This window comes from Apis dorsata, unplaced genomic scaffold (genome assembly GCF_000469605.1).
Source record: "Apis dorsata unplaced genomic scaffold, Apis dorsata 1.3 scaffold_331, whole genome shotgun sequence".
NCBI lineage: Eukaryota > Metazoa > Arthropoda > Insecta > Hymenoptera > Apidae > Apis > Apis dorsata.
The window spans coordinates 364726-388536 of NW_006263599.1; the positions used below are offsets into that span (position 1 = coordinate 364726).

Below are 23811 nucleotides of genomic sequence, written 5' to 3' on the forward strand. Positions count from 1 at the left end.
TGTCCAAGAGATCGCGAATGCCTCTCCCGTTGCCTTCGGACGGCGGCGACATACCGTCCGACAATTACGCGAACAGCGACGAACCTAGAAGCGCGAGAGGCCCGTACCTAGCGCCCGACGCCCAATACGAGGTGATTCAACAGGGCCGTTACTCTTATTACGCGTCGTCCAAGGACGACGAACAACTTCAGGAAGGGCCAGCCACTTCGGGATACTTCAGAGGAGGAGAGGAGGAGGCCGAGAGGGGGAGGGATTACAGGGATTACAGAGGGGGCCAGCAGGAAGAGGAGACGCCCCAGTGTTGCCTGAGCGACTCGACCACGTTGGACTCGGGTTGGCAAAGTGGCGAGCAGCAGCAATCAGATGACAACGTTAGACCGGTCAACGTGTGATTTATTTATCGATCGGTGGATGGGATGGAGAAATGGAGTGGTTAATTAAATTAAACGTTGAGGGAGGAGATAGGGGATAAAAGAGACCTCGATTCATCGTACAATTTACTATTATTTTGATTTGTAAGAGAGAGAAGGAGAGAGGATCGTTGGAAACTGTGCATTACGTAGACTTTTTTTTGTATTTATACGCCATGGAGATGTTCTTACGAAACACGATCTATCTACGAACTAGCCGTTAAAACAGAACTAGGGAAATTGTCCACGTTAGAATAGAGAAGATGGCGGCGAAGAGTGTAAAAATTTATCGTATTTAAAGATAAAAATAGAACGTAAGCGATGTGATTTGTGGTACAGTGTAGCTTAAAACGTAAACCTTGATTATTATAGAGCGCAATCATGGGATAAAAGAATACGCGCGTTGGATCGTGCTTTTCTCACGATTTACGTATTATTATTATTATTATTATTACTATTATTATTATTAATATTAATATTATTAATACAAGTCTGAAAGTGGGTTAGAAAAAGAGTAGACTATATGCGAAAGAGTAATCGTGCGAGAGATCCCGCGTAACGATGTATTTTTATTAATTAAACGATGTCGCCCGTGTTGTTCGTAATGTTAACCGCTAAAAAATTGTGTGTTGGTAAAAAAAAAAAAGCGAGAGAGAGTTAAATTTAGTCTCGTAAGCGATGTGTCGAAGAAAAGGTCTCTGAAAAAAAAAAAGAAAAAAGATTCCAAGTTGATGCATCCAATTGAAAAAGAAGAGACCTTTGCTTTGGCAATTCGTTAGAAACGTCCATGTACAAACGTGTGCTTTATTCTTGCCAATATCTCGTTAGACGTCGACTCGATTTCGCACTTAGACGTTAATTGTCGGGAATATATTTACCATTCGATGAGTTCCAATGTTGAGCACGTTATTTTTTATCGTATCATTCTCGATCACTGCCACTTCGAACAATCGTTCTTTTATTCGCAAAATTCCGTATGGTATGGAAAATATATGCGAAATATGGGAGAAATGTGTTTGCACGTCCACGATTTGTTGAATCTATATTCGAAATTTTACGATTTTTTTTTTCTTTTTTTTAAGGAAAGTATTTATCGCACATTATATGTCGTATAACATATAATAAATACACCCGTGCTCGTGATATGTGTTAGCTTCGTCGAGCTTTTTTTCCGTTGTAAGGCCAGATTCGATTTTCGATCATACAAAATCCCGGTGGACCAAGAACGACGATATATAAAAGAAAAAAAAGAGAGATATTGATTTTTATTGAATCGAATACAATTACAAAAGACGGAATATCGATCGAGAATATTGCCGTTCGTTAAGAATGGCACATATATGCGGATATTTTATAATCAGAGAGATTGAAAAACGAAAGAGAGATGGGGTAAAAAGAAGGCCAGCTTAGAGGAATAGTTTTTAACGTTGTTTACTCGATAAAGTGTACCTTAAGAGCGGATACGTAGCAAGTCGAACGATACATTGTCGAACGATGTAACTAACTAACGATTAAAAAAAAGGAAAAGAAAAAAAAAAATAAAAATAAAGCTTCGTTTTGTAAAGAAAAGCACGCGTGCCACCCTCGATGTATCGTATCGTATCGTACATAAACCGTTCCCTTTGCTAAGAGCGATGAAAGGATTGGCATCGCCCAATGTCGAAAAATATCCTTTCACCGTTCCTCAAAGTTCCTCCAATTGAATCGAAGAAACGGATATGAACGCGATATACTAATTGTCCCCCGGGTCAACGATTTTATCGTTGACCGATATGTCGTTGAAACACACCCAGGTAACCATTTAAAGAGGAATGTCGGATCTATGGCAGGCCTCTATTGTCAGCAATTTCCTTAGAGAACTCCCTTACCGCTCGTTGGCCAACATCAGATTATAAGATTTCGCAACGATCGTTGAACTTTTGCAATACACACGTGTGCGGACACGGGAGGCCAACCCATTGTACGTATCCATATTGTTCTCGCTCTCGACAGGATAAAAAATGAGCCAATAACTTCGAGCCAATCGATCACTCATATATTTGTACGTTGCTTATTCGTTTCAAGTTCATGAATGAATTACACGATTAGACGTGTAACGGCATTATATTCCATGATTTTTGAAATCGTATCGAATTTAAAAAAAATCTATCCAAAAAGGAAAGGACTCGTTTCTGGATCGATTATAATACGGTAAGTGTATATTTACATAGAACAATACAATCTCTCGAGATGAAACGTGTTTCTCTTTTTTTATATACACTTCGAGATCGCATCTAAGAAGAAGAAGAAGTTGGTCGAGAACTGTATGATGCTGCTGCTGAATCATTTAATTAACAGAGGTAAAAGGAACGTGGCGACCGAAGTTAATAAATCGCAATTAAAATGTTTTCTAGGCCCGAGTCTTCGGAACGATACGATCTTTTGGAACGAAGGCTCGTTATAAAACGGTTTTAAACCCGTTCTTTGACTCGGCTCGGCCGTTTTGAATCGTCCGTGCACCAATTGTGCTGCAATCGTTACGGGTAGTTAACAATCGGTTTCCATCGGGCTAATTAACGAAACCGTCAATGAAGGAAATTAGTAAGTAATTTCGTTGAGTGGAACTTTATTATTATTGCTATTAAACGATGCATCGCGTGATCAGCATTGCTATCTAATCTTATATAAACATGTAATTACATATAAACGTAATTGATATATTTGCATATATATATAATGTGAGATCGACGATCGCTGGTGAATTGTGACGTTAGACAAAGAGAATAATATCGAATTTCAACGTCTCTTTCCAACTTAACGTTTTTCAAGAACAAGATCCTTCGGCCACGTGATGGGCCGCCTGATTTGCCAGAAATCTTTCCACCCTTTCTCTGAATTCATTGCTCGATTCCGGCAACGGCAATCTCGGCCCCGAATTCCTGAGGTTGTGCCGCGCCGTCAAATTTTGCAAGCTTTCGGATAATCTACGGTCGTGATCCAGAATATCCGGTCTTGGAGCCGGTGCCTTCCGTTTCCCTATTGCCGTTTCATCCAATTTTCCGTTTCCGCTTGTCCCATTAGCGTAACTACTTTCCGGCAAACGATTCATCATTCCTCGAAGGGCTATTCTAGCGCTCAGGGCGGACCAAAATGCCTCGAGGAGGGAGGCGACGAGCACGTTCACGGTTAATAAAATTTTAGTGTGCGAGGATTTGCGATAATCCGTGTACAAGAAGGACATCGTTCCGTCGTTCGTCATCTCCAACGATTCCTCGGTGACATTTTTCCTCAAATTCCCCTCCCCTCTTCGAGAGTCGTCGAGAGTTGTCGAGCTCGGATCTTTGATTTCAGGATCGATCGTCGAACTTCTCAAAATGTATCCGGATATGTTGGACATGTTATCGAGTATAATTCCAGGCGTGGGCGAGTGGAAGTTGATTTTTGTCAGATGTTCGAACGTTTCGGTGTCCCCATCGGACGAGGAGGCGGTCTCGTTGTTCAACAGAGCGTCGTTTCTCAATTGTTGGTCGAATGAATTTTGTTGGTCGAAAATTTTCTCCAGGGACCACAAAGGATCTCTGCTCTCCGCGGCAGCGGCGATATCGAATATCGTGGCGACAAAGCAGAGGATGGCCGCCATCAAGGAGAACAGACTTCCGTAAAAAAAGATGGCGATGTTCCTGTCTATGTACCATCTCCTCCATGCGAACAGTCCGGTCACGAAAGGGACTAAACAGGCGACCGATAGGATTGGACCTTGAAGGGATAAGGCCAGGCTGCCCAGAAGAAGGGAAAGAGCGCCCAGGCCGAAATGCACCAAGGACAGACCTCCCACGGTCGACGCCGAATAACGCCGTTCCGATGGGTAGAGGGAGGACAACGGTGGTTTCGTTTTCACTTTTATCACGTACACGTTTTCCATCGTTGTCCACCGATCTTTATCAGTTTCACGAGTAGAATTTAGGTCAGCAAAGGGAAATTCTCGATTGCACTTACGAAAATTTCGACGCTCCTATCGTGTATCATGATCGATGACGTATCGATTCGATATCACGCAACAGAGGATAGAACGAAATCTTGATCAATCGCTTTCTTCCACTTCCCGTTGAATGAAGGCCGCTTGACCGTGAACGAAATAATATAGTGTCGAAAAAAGTGAGAAAAAGGAAGAGGCGACACGGATTTTCACGATCTTCGTGGCGAAGACTAATTTCACCGTTACTAGATTCAGAGATCGTGACTATTCGACGACCGCAACGCGGAATTATTGAAATGCAAATTGGTGAATTGTTCCATCCAGGCAGAAATGGACGATGATTTCCGTAGCGGCAGAAGCAGCGAGCAACCAATTATGCTAACCGCTTGGATTTAATTGAAATCTTCGTCCCACCGTCGTCCCATGGATTTCTTCGTGACTCCTCTTGTGGCTGCGCTTGTGCAATTCGTTTTCTAACAATGGTACAGGAGGACAAAAATTCAGAGGAGAAGGAAGAGGCATGCGCTTGTATCCAATAAACGTGAAACGTGGAACGGTAAATAAGGTTTAACGAACCTGACGCTTCGTCTTTTTTCCTTTTTTTTTTCTTTTCCTTCCCCTTCCTTCACTGCGAATATTATGCAATAACAGTTGACTACGAAGGCGATGCAATTATCTCGTTGCACGCGTGTTTTCTCATACGACGTGTTTTCACCGTGATTTCTTTGTACGGAGCCGCACTGGATTTTCAATCTCTTGAGAAATCATCGATCCAGTTTCCACGTTCGTTTTGTCATCTGTTATTTGCCGAGCAAATATTTTCCCTTTATTTTATTATTCTATTTTATTATTTCGTGTTAAGCGAACTTGTACGGCCAAGAATTCACTTCTTTCGAAGTTAATCGATAATATCGTTTCTCGATCGAGAATATTCATCGAACGAACGGTGTAATTAACGATTGATTATACGATAACACGACGATAACGCGCGTTTTTTCGAATCCGAATCCTAATCCTAATCCTCGATTTCGATAGATCGAGAAAGGAATCTAAGAAGAATCGATTTCCGATCGATCACTTGGCGACTAATTTGACGAGAAACAGAAGGTTTGCCGCGAAAGACACATCGGCAAAGACTGAACGAAGACTAGTTCGGGTTGAAATTACTACGAGAATCTGAGCAGGCCTCCCACGCGGTCGGTTTTGCAGTGAAAGGGACAACAGAGGAGAACGATGGATAGATGAACCTTCGCGTTGTTTTATGCCTTCTTCATACCACTTTCCATGGTCATAAAACGATGTCACGCTTGCGAGAAAGAAATGCAACCAGCGTATTCTCGCCTCTCCTTATGGAATTCATCGTCGTCATCGTTATATCGAGTATTGTATATTCGTAAATTTCCCACAATCGAACGATTATATTAATTTGCACCCAATATACATTCGATGTTACAGTTTAGAGTTAAACTCGTGAGAGAGTTAACTCATGCTGGAATCCTCGTAGTATCGCGCTAACCTTTATTATTCACGGGCTCGGCACCCGACCTTTTCTTTTCGAACAGTCAGAGCAACTGCTAAAGAGTAAGTTTCCCGGTTAAATTATCTTCAGAGAAGAAGTTCGAAGAATAATATTGAACGACACGAATCGATTAATTTCGTTACGATTGTATTTTTCGAATATTTAAAAAATTTGGACGATAGGCTACAATGATCGAAGATTGAAATGGTAAAAGATTGGATGATTCAGAGAACACGATCAGAAACGAAAGAGAAAGAAAAATGACGCACGTTTGAACGCGTGTCGCTTGAATACGCACGTGTGTGTAACCCCCCCGTTTTCCAATGCACGCGGCCTATCATCGTGTAACATCCTCCTTCTCCTCCCGGGCGATCGTTTCTTGTTTTAAGCGGTTGAGGACGAACACAGAGGGACAACGATCTATGACTGAAATATTCAGAAGGGAAATCGCGTAGAAAAATAATCGAAAGAGAAACAAACAGATAATGCGCGTGTGAATCTCGAATTCGTCGCAAGAAAAGAGAAAAGTTCACTTTCTCGATCTTCCGGAATAATATTCCTTCTGTCGTTGATCGATCATTGGAGCAGAAAACGTGCTACACTTTCTTGGAGATTGATCGCAATTCTACGGAGAATAGGCGGCCGATTATCGTTTAACATGGATGGAAAGAAAGAAAATATGTCTATCGTGTTTATCGTGTCTAGCGACCTACTTTCTACATTTATTAAAACATCGATGAAAATATATATTATTGATGAAGTTGAGAAAAAACGTATCGCAGATACTTTTCCTGCCCTCGATTCTTAATTATTATTTCTATTTCAAACTTTTCTTCTCGAATCTTTGGAGAATCCTTCGTTGAAATTCAAGATTTCTTTATCGCGCAGTTTTTAAGTTATCTCCGAGTTTCAATTTTTTAAAAAAACTCTATCTCGACCAATTTATGCTCTTTTTTTTTAATTCTTCTATCGACTTCCACCCTTTGAGATGACTTTTCGGCCGTTAACGCGACATTCGCTAACACTGTACGAGTTAACAGTGTGCACGAAGAGTGAAAGATAAAGAGCATGTTTGTGATCGATACGCATTTGTGTTGGAGCAGCTGTTACGATTGGGGCACGCGTCCCAACGGTCGCAGCAGCTGCCCAGAAAGTTATCTATAGTACCCTCGACTGGAGTTCTTTTACGATACGCGGCATGATAATCTCGTGCATCGATTTATTTATCAATAAATTGCATTTTTCGCGTCTACTTTAAAAATAAAAAACTTCGTAGATTCGTTAAATTATCGTGAATTTTTATCGACTCTAACGTATCAAATGAAATTATTCCATGCTCGATTTTACTCGTTTATCGCGAGATCAAGTTTTCCAATGCCCTCCAATGTGCTCTGCGATGTTCAACTTCGATTCGATTTCACAAAATCGTTCGATCCATCGAAATTCATTTGGAGCGGGATTTAAAATTTAAATGTCGCGATGGAGCGGGAGGGGAGCGCAGCAAAGGTCTATATAAATTCTTGAACATACTGTAGAGGATAGCAGTAAAAACAGGAAAACGTTGGAAGGGAAGTACTATAGGTGGCAGGGCCCCCACCCTGAGATGTGACACCGTGTCCGTATTATGCGAACCCTCTGACAACCCCTCAGGTAATATGCCGCACATATACGCGCGTGTGCACTGGAGAAACGCTTGGAGAAACGCCCTTCGTACATCTGCTCTTGAGGGAACTCATGTGGCAGTTTGTTGGGAGCAACCGTGGTGCACGGATCGAACGCATTTTCAACATTCGACTTTCCCCCAACGGGCTCGTCAATTTCGTTCAACGGCAAAAGTTGCAAAGTGAAGTCGAAACGAATTTCCCGCAACAAATTCTTTTTCTACCTGCCTCTTTAAACATCAAACATCGGAAAATATCTTCGTCGGAAGAAGGTTTGGAAAATTTGGGACTGGAGCGTCTCGAACCCGAGACTTGCTATTCTTCGTGTATCGTGATATAATCGTGAAGGGTAAGAAATATTTAGAGGAGAAATAGAAATTGAAAATGTGCAAGCCACGCCACGTTCCCGCGCAAGAGATCATCGTCTCACCACCTGCACGAATGGTAACCTTCTCCCTCGAAACTTGGACATCCCCCTCCTACGTGAGCACCGCTTTGCTGATTCTCGTGAATCAGAAACACCAATAAATCGAAAGAAAGATTCAGAAATCAAGTTACAAATGTGCGCGTCTCTCTAAATAAATAATAAACTGACTCGTTTATTACCATCTTTGCGTGCCAATTATAAATATGCTTCCTATCTGTCGCAACGTATGTATCGCGTAAAGTTTCGAACACGTAGATCGAAATTGTTTTAATTAATTGCGATAAAGCTTACGAGAAAAAATGGCGGAAATATCGGAACCGGCCCCCGTGCACTGTTACACAAATCCCTCGTTTTGCCGGCAATCGGAATACATACCGGAGGATCAGGCCGGCGGTGACCTGCCACCACCGCCTCAATTTCAATGTGGCGACGATCTACCACCGCCGCCTCCACCGTTGCAATTGCAATGCAACGGTGGCCAGACGAATCCCGCGTTTCAAGAAATCGGCGAGAACAGGATCACAGAGAAGTGCGGGGAGGCAGGTGGAGGCAGATATCGTTGTTACCTGGACGGCAACAGCGTTAACAACTCGGCGCATCGAAGGTATGGAAGCGTTCCGATGGAGGAACACCGCTCTATATACAATCAAAGTTCAAGGTACGAGTACATAGAGGACGAGGAGAGGAGTCACGTTCAGAGAAGGGGTTCCCTGAGGTACGAGTTCATTCCGCGCCAGCAGGTGCAACAACGTTCCGCACCGGCGGCCAACCAAGACGACGGGCGGGAACCGCAGATGCCAAGTTGCCGGAACAACGGTGGAAGATACGCCGTTGTACCGGGTGATCAGGATTACCAGGACGAAGAAGCCCCGTGGAACACGGTGAAACGCGTGTCTTCGGCGAGGGGGCATATCAACACGCCGCAAGGTAGGTGAATAAATTCATAAATGATTTTTTTCTATGGTGAAATGAGAAAAGATGAGGAAAGAGCGATTGTTATACTTTGTAGGCCGTTATAGCAGGGTGCCCTTGCAAGAAGAGGAACCGCCGGCTCTACCGGAACGAAACGGTCAGGAACTGTCCACCTCGCCCAAGAATAACTTGGCTACGCAAAAATTGCACGAGATATTAGCCACACCCAGGAAACCACCTCGATCAAGATCCGAGGAGAGGACCTTATCTCCAAAGAGGCAATACTCGTTCAATCAAACCGGTACGCCACAAAGAAGAGCACTCACTCCAGGTGGTTCTCCGACCGGTACGCGTGTCTACGACATTCAATTCGAACAAAATCCCTTTTCAAAGAATATCCTCCACTTTTTTCTTTTCTTTTTTTGAAAAAATATTAAGGCAGATATTAAAATTCGTGTCCTCGTTCGGAAATGTAGGTCGAACGTTCAGTCCTACTCGTTCCACGCCACATGGAACTCCACAAAATCGTACATTCAACGGGGGGCTTCACACTTCCACCCCGAACAAAGAGTCATCGGCACGAAGATGCCTACCATTATTGGAAAACCCGTCCCGCCAACAGGATGTTTGCCCGGCCAGCAATTGTGGAAGGCTACGTTACATTGGCACAGCTCCGGTCGACCTTGTAACGATGGGTCATGGTGACCCACCGCCTCGTTACGCATACATGGAAAATGGACTAGAATCTATGCCGATGGTGTCCGGTTCACCGAGGTATCAAGTAATACCTGCTGGACAGAAAAGAAACGGGTATCAAAGCGTGGAAAGTGCCTTCATCGCTAGAACCGCAGTTGTGAGTAAAAATGTATTACTTATTTGCGCGGAGCAAGGGAATGAAACGATGATCCAATCGTATTTTATTTTATTAAGGTTCCACCGCTGTCACCGCCGAACAGCGACGCGAACACAACCTTGGCTAGCGGTTTGGAGAAGAACGATAGAAGAAACGCGCCGTTCTTGTTGGTCTTGGTTGGAATTCTAACCTGCGGTTTGGCACTGTACTTGTCATGGACTCAAGGAAGAAGGTAATATGTCCATGAAGAATGATACCGAGGATGATTTAGATGTTTACCAAACGCTAAACAGGTCGAAATTCGTTTCTAGATATTATTACGACAGTGCGGCGGGTTGTGGCGCCTGTTGCGCCTTGGCAGGCGCTTGCAGAACGTTGAGGAAGACTTGGACAGGACTTGGACTCGCAGGATTATCGGCACTCAGTTGCGCAGGGCTTCTGTTGCTCGCCGCCAAATCTCCCAAACCCGGCACTCCTCTCCACGATGTCACGGCCGGCGCTTTGTGCGGAGTTTCTTTACTCGGTGCCGTTTTGGCTCTGCTCGCGCTTCTGTCACCAAGGTGTAATTTGGGCCGACACAGAAGAGTGCATTCTTGGATACCTCGTCTTTCGCCTTGATTTCGTCAGATTCTATTCTTCTAGATGCGCCCTGTTTAAGAATAATTCCAGCCAAAAAATATTAACTGGAATCATTTTTACACAGAATCTGTTGACCGATTGAAATCCTAGTCTGCCAAATCAAGAGTTGAATTATTATATGAGAATAACACAGGGGAGGGGAAGTATATAAGTATAAGAAAATCACATTATCAATCTTAAGAATGAACTTATAATCCATGCTCATGAAAATTATTCAAGTACAATATTTTTGTAAGACCTTGTATATTTTGTATCCATTTTTAAATAAAAATTTCCGAAAAAATGTATCTCAATTATGATACGTATATTTATCTCGATACGCTCAGTTTAATGAAACGCTGTATAATTATTAATATTCAACATATCAGAAAAGAACCGGATGTTCCTTATCGTAGATTCACCCAATAGGAAGTCGATCCCTCGCTCCATATAAAATCATTCTAATTGTAAGATGCGTTCAGTTTAATATTCGACGTTATGTATTAACGTTGTATATAGTAAAATTTAATTTTCTGTGATTTTATATGGAGTTGAGAGTGCAAAATTAACATAGCGAATATACCGAATATGAATTTAACGAGTATATCTAACGGAACAAATCTATTAACTGCAATAACTCTGATGCTATATAATATTAACGCATTAGTGACGAACACGAATAATGGCATACTTCCACCACCTAACATCGATTTCATTAATGAAACAATGGTCCGCGCGAGTCTTTCAGTGAAAGAGGCATTATCATCCAATGAAACAATACCTCTTGGCTATAAGTTTGTTATACATGTAATTAAAATAGTGTTAATTTTGTACATATAATTTTCTGCTTTAATTTTATAAATAATCAATATATCTTTTACCAGAAAATAAAAGATAATATTACTTATCCAGAATTGAAAACTATGGGAAATTATACTAAAATATTTGATAATATTTCAATGATGATTGGATATACCAACGATTTGGAGCCTGGCACTATTTATAAGATTTTTTACATACTATACATCAATGATAACGTACCTATAGTCAGTGATTCGAAGAATTTCACAACTCGTTGCATTCGTAAGCTATTACATTTCATACATCCTTGACAAATATCAATTTAACGATAAGAAATAAATGAGAAAATTTTTCAGCAACTGTCAACTTTCACGTAAAAATAAGAACTACTAGTTTAATATTGACGAAGGATCAAGAAGTAATAATTATTTCTTCTATCTGTATCTTCAACATTTTTTTCTATGCTCCTTGAAAATGTTTCATCGATTTTTAGGAATCCTTGTATTCTTGTCCAAGTAACTGGTACGACTTCGCGTTTGAGAATCTGGAAACAGGCATTCAAATTAACAAAGGAAGTTTAATTAAACTGCCATACGAATTTACAAATCTCATACCTTATACCTTCTACAAAATTACAATCAGCAAAGGAGCAATGATATTATTATATTCACAAGAAGTTCGAACTCTTCATGAAGGTACTTTTTTTAAATTTAATTCCTTCATCGATTCCATGGTGGATCTCTGAGATATCTGTTTACAATAGTGCCATCGGAAATAAGGAATTTCAGGATGAGACTGACATCGTCGAAAATCAATTTGCAATGGGATGCTCCTTTATATCTGAATGGAATCATACAAAAATACGAAGTTGTATTAGAGGTAAACAAAGAGAGAACTTCTAATTATTCAAAGAACTTACTTAACTACAAAGTAACAATGTTTCAAGGTTCGAACATATCTCGGTTGTGAAAATTTGAAGATTGAATCAAAGAAAAATACTACTAATTACCTTTCAACTGCGATCACCAATATCACATTTTCAAATTTAATTCCTTATGCGCATTATGTTGGAAAAATTGCAGCCTGCACCTCTTTTTGTGGACCGGAGAAACAAATTGAGTTCACTACAAAACAAACAGGTAAAAAGAATTTACTTTTGACGATTCACAAAAGTTTCCATTTCAGAGACCAATGAAATTTTGATACTCATTTCAGATATTCCAACCGCAATATATAATAATTTAAGATTTCAAAATTACACATTGACGTGGGATGCGCCTAAAGATTGCTCCATAATTTCTGGACCTATAATTGCAAAAATCGTTGTCACTGGCATTAGCGAAGCGGTGAAAAATTTTAGCATCACAATGCAAACCGCAGAATATTCTTACTATTTGAACGATGTGCTACATGGCGCTGAAATATACGAAGCACGAATTTATGCCATCAGAAATTATACCACCGAAAAGCACAATGAATCGCGATATGAAAAACTAATATTCATTACTCCTCCGAAAGGTTAGATGGTTGCAACAATCACAAATAAAAAGAAGAAATTATTCTCTTAAGTAATAATTAAGATTAATTTACAACAGAACCACCTCCTGTGAAGAACTTAGAGATTTATGAAATCGACTTGCAATCGATGAGAGTGCACTTCAGATGGCAAAAACCAGAACCACCTGTCAACGGAGAAATAAAATATTACATGGTGAAAAGTTGTTTTTCGAGTTGCGAGTTTATATCGAAGATACGACCAACCGAGTACTGCCAATTATGGGATAAATATATCTGCGCCAATGTTGAACATCCAGCCAAAGAAATCAAGGTACCAAACGCGCCATTTATTGATCAAAGAGATACGGTATTAAGCTTAAAGAATACGTATGAATATTTTTCAGATATATCCTGAGAACGTAAACGTGTCAACGTCATCTAATGTGTCATCGACCGCATTGCAAATTATTTGGGCGAAAATTAAGCCACAGGCGCCGGAAATTTTCATCATCGAGGCTCTCGAAAAAGGGATGGTAAATCTAACATGGTCTCACCCTTGGAAAACGGGTGGACATCTTCAGAAATTCGTGATAAGGGCAGAAATGATATCGTCGCGTCTCAAAATGCAAATTCCACAATCACAGAAACTCACGCTTTACGAATATCGAGTTGAAGAATATCAATCGCGATACAGTACAATATTACACCTATTATCCTCGTCCATTTATGAAATTTCCATTCGAGCAGTGACAAATACTGGATTATACGGGGAGGAGAAATTTGGACAAGTGAGGACGCTTTTGGCAATGGCATTCGAGAAAGAATTAACAATGGAAATGCGCGATACGGACTCGACGATCTTGTTGCACATTCCCCCCATTCTGAACGACACGAAAAACAGTGTAACAAATGTTGTTATAAAAGGTAGCCAGGCTTGCCAGAATTACACGGAATTGAGCCCCTATCTGCGCGAGAAAATGGGTATCAAATATTATGAGATCGCGTGGTGTGCAGCCAAATTTCCTGTAAGTATTCGAATCTTTATATAACATTTCGTTTTTTAAAATCAACTATATAAATATATAGTATTAATCTATTGGAAACAAATCTTCAGATCCTACAGATTAAAAGAAACACAAAAGTTTATTAAAAAATATGAAAACTTACTTAATAAACTTGCTTATAAATTAACAAAAAAGCTTCGAGCTTTGACATTTTTGTATTGCCAACTTTTGTGTTCGTTTTGATCTTTAGAATCGACACATTCAAAGATATTGCATTCTGTATATACTTTTTTGTCAAACAAACTTTCACCCTTTCTCGAATAGACTGACATGTTTGCCGATAAAACATTCACAATAGGCGATAACAAGATTTATGGTAATGCCATGAATTGCGCGCTAAAACCGGCCGAGTCTTATGCAATAACGATAGTATTAATCGAAGAAGAATCTATAAACGATCAGATCATAATTATGGAGATAACATCAATTCGCGTTGGCAAAGTGTCGAAACGATACGACGAAATTTGGATAATTCCTATCACGATATTTCTTATCGTTGGAGCTCTAGTTTTTTACTTTTATCAAAGGTGCAAACAGATTTTTCTTTCTACTATATACGATCGAATGAAATGAATAATTTGATAGCTATTGTATTCATCGTAGAAAGCAAAGAAGATCTTTGGAAAAGATTACGCTACAAGATTTGGTTCATCTTGAAACAGAATCGATATCGTCGAGTTCTAAACAATTTTTAAATGTCACTACTGCCTCGTCCGATAAAAAGTTTCTATCATGTGAGAATACCACTTACAACGGAGATACATTATGCATTAATGACGTTAATCAGCGAGAAGGAGGAATGTCACTTGTAAAAGTGAAAGACTTGGAGAAATACGTAAAGCATGCAATCGAGTCTGGATTGCTGGATAGACAGTATAATGTGAGTTCTTTCATATTTAAATATATTTTACGATGGATGTAATAAATTTTGTAACTGTATGTATGTATTTGGATTGCAAATAAGAGCCTTCCACGAGGACAAACGAAACCATGGGAATATGGAAAGTTAGAACAAAACAGACCGAAGAATAGATATGGAAATCTCATAGCCTGTACGTAAATACTTCCTTACAGAATTGTAGAATATGTTAATTAGTAATTAAATTCTACAGACGATGAAAATCGTGTGATACTAGAGAAACTTCCGGATGACCCTTATTCAGATTATATTAACGCTACTTATATCAAGGTAATCGACATTAAGATGGATAAAAAAAAATAATATTGTTCTATCTTGAAAAAAGATCGTATCGATAAATGGAATTTTTATAAAAGGGCTATAAAAAGGAGAAATTTTACATAGCTACGCAAGGTCCAAAAGCTAATACGATCATCGATTTTTGGAGAATGATCTGGCAAGAAGAAAGTTACATCATTTGCATGATTGCGAAATTAATTGAAGATGGAAAGGTAAAATTTGTATTAAAATGAATAAGTATTTGACAATGATATTTAAATGATATTATAGACAAAATGCGAACAATATTGGCCTGATATTGGAAAAAAGAAAAGATACGGAGATATAATTGTTTTCAATGCGAAACATGCCGTGTTTGCAGATTTTACGTTTCGTACTTTACATGTGACGTATGGAGACGAAGCTCGAAAAGTGAGAAACAAAATTGATATCGATTAAAATACGTATACACATCTATGATTTTTTTAACGCGATGATTAATTGAAAAATTAGATCGAGCATTTACACTACACAGCATGGCCTGATCATGGCGCACCGTTGTTCACGCATTCTGTGGTAACGTATTTAAAGAAACTCTTGGCAACACCACCCGGAAGTGGACCAGTCGTGGTCCACTGCAGTGCAGGTGTTGGGAGAACTGGAATTGTAATTTTATGTGACATTTGCCTTCGACGCGCCGCGGCAGAAGGGGTAAAATATATTTAAAAAAATATTTTCGCGAATTTTTGAAAGCAGAACGCAATACCTACTTTTTAAAAATATCTTTAGGCAGTGAACGTGTTCTCCGAAACTCAAGCAATTAGAAATCAAAGAATTAATATGATAGATAATAAACAACAGTATCTATTTGCACATTTAACGCTCCTAGAATGTTTACTTTTTCTTTCAACATCTTTACCATATAATAAAAATCTATCAATTAATATTATAGAGCTTAAAGAACAATTGATGATTCAACGAGACAGGTAATTTTTTTATAAAAACTATATATTATATGCAAAATATGCAAAATATGTTATGTGTTAAATAATTTTTCTAAAAAAAGTCTAGAAAAAATGACCTGGCACGATGAAATTCTTCGATTATCGATCAATCAAACATCCCTATCAAAACGCAACCTTGTTAAAAACAGATTTCCAGAATTAGTATTAGGTTTGGAATAATTTGATTGCTCCTTATATTTCTTCATATTTCTCTACCATCAGAGTGCAATAACAATAATTCCATTGCAGCGAATGCAGGCAGAGTATATTTAAAAAGATATCCTTCGTCAGATGAAGACAGCGATTACATATCCGCTGTTTACGTAGATGGTGTAAAATTACAGAATCAGTATATAGCAACACAATTACCATTACCTGAAACATTTAGTGATTTTTGGAGAATGATTGCCGAATATAAAGTGGAACTTATCATTATGTTACAATTACCAGATTTACAAGATGCGGTATCTTATCAATTATGATAAAATTTTTGTTAATTTAATATTAAAAAAATTTTATTAATGAATTATATTTATATCAACCTTTGTACAGACGTGTTGTCCTATTGTTCCAAAAAGAGAATTTAAACCAGTACCATATATAAATGTTCGAACGAAAGAATTCGCAACATTTGAGTACTACACGTTAGAGAAACTGATACTCGTCGATAATTCAGAGGTTAGTCGCAGATTTTATCTGGAAATGAAATGCATCAATTTTTATATATGTAATTTCAGAAACCTGCTACAGAACAATACGTAACAATTTTATGTTCCACGGAATGGAAAGCTGGTAGAAATCAAGATTTACCTGCGACTATGTCATTAGTAACATTATGGCAATCAGCACAGAAAATTCTGAAAGAAGATAGTCCTATCGTCGTTGTCTGCCAGTAAGACTATATCCAAAAATATCTAAAAATATTTTTATATAAATTGAATATTTATTATGAAATAAATATCTATTGCGAAAATACCTCTTTCTAATTAGCGATGGTGTAACTGGCTGTGGACTTTATTTAGCCTTAAATTTTCTTTTGGAGAGAATGATTATAGAAAAAGAATGCGATGTTTGCTTTGCAGTTCGCGCGATAAGAAAATCAAGGCCTGATTTTATCACATCTTTGGTAAATTTAATTCAAATTAATAGTTTTTTTTAAAATTTTCGAAAATTCGAAATGATATAAGAAATATATCTGTTTCAGGAACACATGGAATATCTATATGATGCAATCATAACGTATTTAAAATATTTCGAAACTTATGCAAATTGCACGTAAATAATCTCATTAATTATTATTTGATTAATTAACTGATCTGTTACATAAACTTGACTCGAATAATTTCAATAGACTAACAATCACGATTGCTTTCTATCGTATATATCGTTCGAGATATAAATTATATCGTTACGTAATTAGTTATTAATATTCTCTCTTTTTAATTTTCATATTTTTTCTTATTTTTCTGTGTTCAAAGAAAATGATCGAATATTATCGTAATATATCGCAATATATACACATTTATATGATCTCATCATTTTCTTTACGTAAAAAAACGTTTACGTTTACGTTTTTTACAAATAATTGTTTGTAGAAATTAATATAAAAATTTGGTAGTAAAATTAAAATATTTATTTCAACAAACACACGATCATTTACGAAAAGAAAAATAATAGATAACTATTTAAAATGTACTTACAAATTTGAAGAGTAAAAATTATATCTATCACGAGGAAAAAAACTAATCTGCAAAATAATTGATGACGCCATCATGCACGTTTTCGCGCCAAATTTTAGCTGCTCGAATGGTTCTCTTTCGTCGATATTAAAACACTATCAAACATAATATTTGAACTAAACAATAGAATAAGATATTTTTAGCTTCTTTTCAATATCAAAGTTACATTTAGGACATCTTATTTCAACGAAAACACTATTTCATAACCAAAACATCGAATATTTGTAATACGCATAACATGTATAAACAAAAAACCGTTAGAAACAACTTACATTTTACGTAGAATATATCGAATTTATTGCAATATTCAGCAAAGGCCATTATTTCTTTGTCTTGAGGATAATATTAAGTAACTAGTACGATATATTATTAACCGAAATAAAAGATATTTAAAGGAAAAAAAAGGAAAAAACGAAGAACCGTGGTGTGGTCGTGCTTCCCTTCCTCCAGTCGAGAGTTTACACTAATGACCGACAGAGTGTGCATCAGTAGCGTCGATAACTCGTAATCGCGAAAGGTATAAGTCGTTCTCCTGTAAACGTCCGTCTCTACGGATATTTTCACGTGTGTTTTTGTGCTATTTGTGAATCGTAGTTTGAGTGTAAAGCATCGAAAGGTGTGGTTGACAAGAATCTACTCGTTTATGGTCGAAGAAAAGAATCAAACCGAAAAGAGGCGTTGAAACGTGCTTTCTCACAGCAGCAGGTAAGAATTTTCATCTTTCTTTTGCCACTTGCGTAAAGAATATATATGCGAGGTTGTTCGTCACGATCGAGTCATTTTTTGAAAATATCTTTTGTCTATTTCGATCGAATTGATTTGTTTTGTTTGACAAGCGCGAAAGATGCGGAACACGCGTGTCATATCTCGATTCAAGGCCAGGGAAGACATATTGGCACGTGAATCGAACTCATTAAAAAATGAACCATTGTGATTAAGAAAATTGCGATATTTAAATCAATTAGAATTTATTTATAAATTTGTATTAATTATTCCAGCCGTATTGTTCATTGAATACATTTTCTTAATGAGTTTACATTTGTATGCTGCGTCATTCGAGTTTGCTTGTTGTTCCTTTTACGTTATATAAGGAACACGCTTTGCACGAATGTGCTACCACCATCTTTGTTGACGTAACGAAGCGCGAAATTTAACTTTCTTTTATCGATAGCGAATACAACGTTTATCAGAATATCATCTTTAAATTATAAATAAACATTTCTAATTCTTTAACAAATGATTTTATATGCTTTCTACTCGTAAAATATTTTCAATTAAAATATTCTTTATTAAAATTATTAAAAAAACAAAACAAATCAAATTTTTGTACGACGAATAATAATATATTTGCATGATTATATTTTTGTCTAAGTATGTCTGTTTGAATAAAATTCAATCATTGCGTTCTTTCATAATAAAATTATCATTCGTTTAATGACTATCTTTAACAATAACCTCGTATTCGCGGCACGCTATTACGCTATGAACGTTTTATAATTTAATCTGTCCTGTCCACTCATTTATCCATTCACAGAACATCCGACCATGGCATATTTTCCTCCTGCTGAGCAGTTAATACGCTTTAAGATGTGACTTCTCAAGCATCATCATCGAATCACATTTTCGATATTGACGTAACTCGTTCACCAATTTATTAAAAGCTCACCATATCAATTCAAAGTTCTTAGCAATACGATTCTTTACATGGTCAAAAAGATTGCATTTTCAACGGGAGATCCAATGAGCTGCATTATCTCGTCTCGAGACCTATTTTACACCATATCTTCTTCGTTTGATAAAACGATACAATAATAGGTATAACGTTAATAAATATTTTCTCAATCTCGCTTCGTCAAATTCCCCTTTCAATAATTCTAATCTCTCTTGTTTCTTATCGTCCCGAGATAAATTTATGGAATTTCGAGCTCGTATTCTGAATATTTTGTGGGTCATTCGAGAGCCCAAACTTGATCGCGCCAAAGTTGATCTATGAAATCAGGCAAATATCGTAAGATTTCACGACGGTCTGTCGTTACCGTTCCATCCACAGGTTTCACGTTTTAACTGGAAAGCGATCATCGCAGGATCGGGACGGCGTGGCAACAAAGACCTTATTTCTTCTGTTCGTGGATCAACGTCGTACAATTGCGCCTAACTCCGACAATCGATCCGACCGTGGCCCAACTTGACAGCAATTTAAAATCGCTTCTCCTCCTGTGAGCCGTACCAAGTGCACCGTCACTAACTACAACATTCTTTCACGATACGTGTCCATTTTTCTTCCGCTTTGTTCGCTTCATGCGAATATATATCTACATTTAAATTTATAACGTAAGAAAATAAATAGAAGGTTTGATATATTAAAGACATCGAAGATAAAACTTTGAAAGCATCGATGAAGATGAAACGACGAAAAGTGAAGGCACCACCGTCTTTTCAGGAAAAATGGCGATCACCTCGCCCAAATGCCCGAAGGAGAGCAAAATGGGAACCACTGTTAGAAGTTGGATAGCGAGACCGATCTTAAATCCTGACCTCACGGACGATCCATCCCTCGAAGATGTCTACGTGGGTGTACTTAAGCAGAAAAAGGATATCTCGACTGCGATTCAGAGTATTTCTTCCATTCTGCCAGGTTTTCAGCATCTCAAACGTTGCTCCTCCAACAAATTACTATTGGCACCGTTAAATTGTACGAAAATATCAGCAGAAATGGAAAATTCGTCCGAAAAATGTATCTTGACAGAAGACAAATTAAAAATAATGTTAAGAGAAAAAGGGTTTGACTTATCTTTATTGGAAGATAATTTTCAGATATTGAAAGTACCAGCAAGAAGAGCCAAAACGAAAGCGCAAGCGACTCGGGCCTCGAACATTTGGCCTTTGAACTTTCATCCAGATCCAAATATCGAATGTCTGATCGATGGATCAATTTTTACAGAACATCAATTAAACCTGATAGAGAGGTATATGAACGTTGCAGTAGAGGCAGCCAAATTAGAGGCTGTCGGTGATCAGAATTGCAATGGCAGCGCTGTGATTGTTGATCCGGAGGATGGAAGAATTCTTGCAATTGCTGCCTCGAAAATCGATCAACATCCAATGTGGCACGCAGCTATGCTCGTCGTGGATCTTGTTGCCAAACTTCAAGGTGGGGGTGCTTGGAAATTAGAATCAAAATTTGAACAGAGTAGTAATAATTTAGAAACGATCGATTCTACAGAGAAAATAGAAAATTATGTAACAAGAGAAATAAAGATTAAAAGGAAATATGTAGAGGAAGCTCCTCTTTATTATCCAACATCGCTGTCGAAAATTAATCTTCCAAAAGAGGAATCTCTGGTATCTTCTGTGATTCGACGAGGACGAAGGAATAATGATTCCACGCATAAATCCGAACAGACGAGAGCAACAAACATGGAAAAATGTGGTCCTTATTTATGCACAGGATATTGGGCGTTTCTATTAATGGAACCATGCCCTCTCTGCGCTATGGCACTCTTACACTCTAGAGTTTTAAGGATATTTTACGGTATTTCCAATAAAACTACAGGCGTATTAGGAACCAAGACGATTTTACACGCTGTGCCAGGATTGAATCATCGGTATCAGGTTTGGAGTGGTGTTCTGGAACAAGAATGTCAACGAGTGTTACAAGATATCGAGCACAGAAATATGAATTGAATCACATGATGATGCATTCGCAACAATTGATCATAATTTTCTATCAACGAACGATTCGTGGAACAATATAAAGATCATAAAATAGATCATAGGAGGAACAAAAAAAGATTGGCTTCCCTTTATAATTTTTTACATTTTAAGGATTAAAAATGTGGGAAAAAGATGCAACGTATATTTGGATGCAATTCAACAAGCGTGATTATAATTTTTTTAATTTCTTTGGCAATGACATTCGGAAAAGAATTGCCCTTGGTATTGTCTCTGAAGTAAGTTAGTTGAGTCGCGATGCTGTAGCATCAATGTAACAACCGGTTTATAATTTCAATCAAAAGCAGGCGGCGCAGATCTTACACGTGGTTCAGACGTGCATTCGTCCATTATAAAGATATATATATGACCTTGGTTTCTTAGTATAATTTGCAGGAATAGAGGTCTTTACTCGTGTTGCCACTATTTCTTCATCTACGCGACGAGTTAACGCTTCCTCGCGCCTATTATACAATCGTTTTCTAATTGTACAATTATAAAAATCATTATTTTCAAATAATTTTGGTACAATGTCGTTTAATATAAAAATTCGATCAAATATCGATTATTCTCTAATTAAAATTCTCTAATAAAAAAAAAACATCTCAATTCAACACTCGAAGAATCATTCGGTTGATAGATTTAAAAAAGTAAATATTGCTTGGAAACGATTCGCAATTAACTAATGAAGCAAATTCTTTAAAAGTCTCTTGCATCATTAAAAAACTGAAAACTATTTCTTTGAAGGATGACGATTCCATCTGTTTTTAAAATTTAAATAAAAATTTATTCAATCGAATAATCACTAGATGTGAATTTTATTTTCTAGCTTGCGTAAGTCCGTTCGAGAAAAAATATTGAAAATAATAATTTCATCTACGTCATAAGACTGTAATTTAATACAGAGTGAATAGTTGGCCGGCAAACGAATAATCTTCCTCGTTGAAGGAACGAAGTGTTTGCTCGCGGTGGCAAGGAACAAGGTCGCGAAGTAATTCGCTGTCGGTGGTCGTTGATCTCGTTGGATCGGTCGAAGATTTTCTACGGAGTTTTTTCCCGCGGTCGTGTGGATCGGACGTGACACGCGAGTATCGTTGATACGACGATACTTGCGGGTCTGTCGAGCTTCCCCATACAAGGCAGGCACACGGTTTAATTTGTGTGGAACCGAGTAGCGCAGTATAACAATGACCTCGCGGATTAACTTCAATCAGCGAAACTTCAGACGTCTAACCCCCTTGAGCAGGCCAGCTTTGCTGAACGGATATACGTGCAAAGATGCGGAGAACAGTGGAAAATGTTTAGGAGAAAATGTTGGAACGGGGAATTAGGAAGTATTCAAACGATTCATTCGACGAGCACGATGAATGGGCATTTCTCACTAACATTCTCGGTGTGGATATTTTCGACGAAAATCAATCTAGGTGTGGGCAAAATTTTGTCGTATAAATTAAAGTATATTTTGCAAGAATATATTTCTCGAACGTTTTCTACACTGGTAATATATATATATATTTTTTTTTATAATAAAAGAGATCCCCGTTTATTCGAACACAGAATTAACATTTACGGAAAATGTATCCTTCCGGTACACCTGTTCCGTGGACGTATATTAATTTTGTTGTTTCAGGTTCTGCTTCTACGATATTAATTTAACTCATCGATTTTCTGGGACGAAGTTTAACGAAGTTACGAACAACAAGCTGAAAGTTTAAGGATCGCTGTCACAGAGCAGAGTATGGAAGTTCATTAACGACGATAAAACGGAAAAACTCGTAACAAATCGTCTTCGTCTAATCCTCCAGAATTTTTGCTCAAATACGCTCTCGCGTAAACTGCGAGAAACTTTTAGTAACGGCTAACAATTGTTGCACGTCCTTTGTTGCACCATCTCTGGCACGTGGCTCTAATAACGTAACCAGGAAGCGCATCGATATCCTCTCACCTCTTCACATTAGTCGCTTGTCCGGCCTGCGATCGACTCGAAAAACTTCTTTTTTCCATTTTTTGCCATCTCATCGGAGAGAATTAGTAACGAAAACATACTCCGCAAAGTTTCGAGATAACGGCTCGCAAAATAATTAATCCACGTGGCAAACGAGCATCTTTTACGACGCAACTGCTCGTCAAATTGATGTAAACGTCGTCATCGTGATCTCGAAATAGCGACGAAGACACGAGCGAGACACTGGATCGTCGTGGATAAAGACGATTAGAACCAGCTGGATTTTATTCGATTTTGGAAAAAAAATAGAAGGGATATTCGATAGATCGATAAAAAAGAAAAGCGGAAGAGATCAGGTATTGATCGAGGTTCAGTACTGTCGATCAAATTCGGGACGATTTTACGAGGTAAACCAAGTCACATTTTGCTCATCAACACTGAGTGGTACCAATTGACGGTCGGGTCGACCCTCCAGCGTAGACACTATTGGTCAGCCTTTTAATACAGGCACTCGCGAT

General features: G+C 38.2%; 5 protein-coding genes and 1 long non-coding RNA gene across 12 annotated transcripts in view; 4 read left to right on the top strand and 2 right to left on the bottom strand.

Moving 5' to 3' along the window:
• LOC116185928 overlaps positions 1–1153 on the top strand; it is a 12915-nt gene extending 11762 nt beyond the window's left edge. The window contains 1 exon segment of the mRNA XM_031511600.1: positions 1–1153. This exon segment is cut by the window's left edge and continues 63 nt beyond it. Coding sequence (XP_031367460.1) covers positions 1–392 — 392 coding nt within the window. The 3' untranslated portion in view covers positions 393–1153.
• A 2048-nt stretch (positions 1154–3201) lies between these two features.
• LOC116185926 lies at positions 3202–4453 on the bottom strand. The gene has a single exon (XM_031511584.1). The coding sequence runs from the start codon at positions 4309–4311 to the stop codon at positions 3214–3216; it is 1098 nt and encodes a 365-aa protein (XP_031367444.1). The 5' UTR covers positions 4312–4453; the 3' UTR covers positions 3202–3213.
• A 3794-nt stretch (positions 4454–8247) lies between these two features.
• LOC102677710 lies at positions 8248–10511 on the top strand. 3 transcript variants are annotated; one of them, XM_031511585.1, is made up of 5 exons: positions 8248–8899; positions 8982–9230; positions 9361–9737; positions 9815–9969; positions 10031–10511. In XM_031511585.1, exons 1-5 carry the CDS (start codon positions 8272–8274, stop codon positions 10353–10355), a joined length of 1734 nt encoding a protein of 577 aa, XP_031367445.1. In that variant the 5' UTR covers positions 8248–8271; the 3' UTR covers positions 10356–10511. The 3 variants fall into 3 exon arrangements, with proteins under 3 accessions (XP_031367445.1, XP_006617971.1, XP_031367446.1); XM_006617908.2 differs by having other exon boundaries at positions 10049–10511; XM_031511586.1 differs by having other exon boundaries at positions 8982–9185.
• A 389-nt stretch (positions 10512–10900) lies between these two features.
• Positions 10901–17446, top strand: LOC102674354 (receptor-type tyrosine-protein phosphatase kappa-like). Its single transcript, XM_006617970.2, has 23 exons — positions 10901–11162; positions 11240–11438; positions 11513–11574; positions 11650–11851; positions 11920–12035; positions 12103–12295; positions 12372–12674; positions 12752–12984; positions 13058–13678; positions 13982–14244; positions 14321–14597; positions 14682–14769; positions 14830–14906; positions 14993–15127; positions 15186–15326; positions 15408–15605; positions 15684–15880; positions 15961–16067; positions 16148–16362; positions 16451–16576; positions 16636–16790; positions 16889–17024; positions 17103–17446. Exons 1-23 carry the CDS (start codon positions 10944–10946, stop codon positions 17175–17177), a joined length of 4338 nt encoding a protein of 1445 aa, XP_006618033.1. The 5' UTR covers positions 10901–10943; the 3' UTR covers positions 17178–17446.
• LOC116185927 lies at positions 11528–18104 on the bottom strand. 2 transcript variants are annotated; one of them, XR_004150826.1, is made up of 7 exons: positions 17910–18104; positions 17599–17753; positions 16709–16812; positions 16441–16594; positions 12166–12280; positions 11771–11996; positions 11528–11700 (listed from the first exon to the last, which is right to left on the bottom strand). It is a non-coding gene; the product is annotated as an uncharacterized LOC116185927 (long non-coding RNA). The 2 variants fall into 2 exon arrangements; XR_004150827.1 differs by lacking the exon at positions 17599–17753 and having other exon boundaries at positions 17910–18103.
• Positions 18105–18116: 12 nt separating this feature from the next.
• Positions 18117–21427, top strand: LOC102679066 (probable inactive tRNA-specific adenosine deaminase-like protein 3). Of its 4 annotated transcripts, XM_031511587.1 has the most exons (5): positions 18119–18342; positions 19172–19271; positions 19354–19452; positions 19688–19968; positions 20078–21427. In XM_031511587.1, the coding sequence occupies exon 5, from the start codon at positions 20083–20085 to the stop codon at positions 21319–21321; it is 1239 nt and encodes a 412-aa protein (XP_031367447.1). In that variant the 5' UTR covers positions 18119–18342; positions 19172–19271; positions 19354–19452; positions 19688–19968; positions 20078–20082; the 3' UTR covers positions 21322–21427. The 4 variants fall into 4 exon arrangements, with proteins under 4 accessions (XP_006617982.1, XP_006617983.1, XP_031367447.1 ...); XM_006617919.2 differs by lacking the exons at positions 19172–19271; positions 19354–19452 and having other exon boundaries at positions 18117–18342; XM_006617920.2 differs by lacking the exons at positions 19172–19271; positions 19354–19452; positions 19688–19968 and having other exon boundaries at positions 18117–18342.
• The last annotated feature ends 2384 nt before the right edge of the window (positions 21428–23811 follow it).

Bases quoted from the DNA above. Each gene is read 5' to 3' on its own strand.
- LOC116185926 (XM_031511584.1), bottom strand. From the start codon at position 4,311: ATGGAAAACGTGTACGTGATAAAAGTGAAAACGAAACCACCGTTGTCC.
- LOC102677710 (XM_031511585.1), top strand. From the start codon at position 8,272: ATGGCGGAAATATCGGAACCGGCCCCCGTGCACTGTTACACAAATCCC. The intron at 8,900-8,981 runs GTAGGTGAATAA...TATACTTTGTAG, and splicing joins GCATATCAACACGCCGCAAG to GCCGTTATAGCAGGGTGCCC. The intron at 9,970-10,030 runs GTAATATGTCCA...AACGCTAAACAG, and splicing joins TCATGGACTCAAGGAAGAAG to GTCGAAATTCGTTTCTAGAT.
- LOC102674354 (XM_006617970.2), top strand. From the start codon at position 10,944: ATGAATTTAACGAGTATATCTAACGGAACAAATCTATTAACTGCAATA. The intron at 13,679-13,981 runs GTAAGTATTCGA...TTTCTCGAATAG, and splicing joins GGTGTGCAGCCAAATTTCCT to ACTGACATGTTTGCCGATAA. The intron at 16,577-16,635 runs GTTAGTCGCAGA...ATGTAATTTCAG, and splicing joins TACTCGTCGATAATTCAGAG to AAACCTGCTACAGAACAATA.
- LOC102679066 (XM_006617919.2), top strand. From the start codon at position 20,083: ATGGCGATCACCTCGCCCAAATGCCCGAAGGAGAGCAAAATGGGAACC.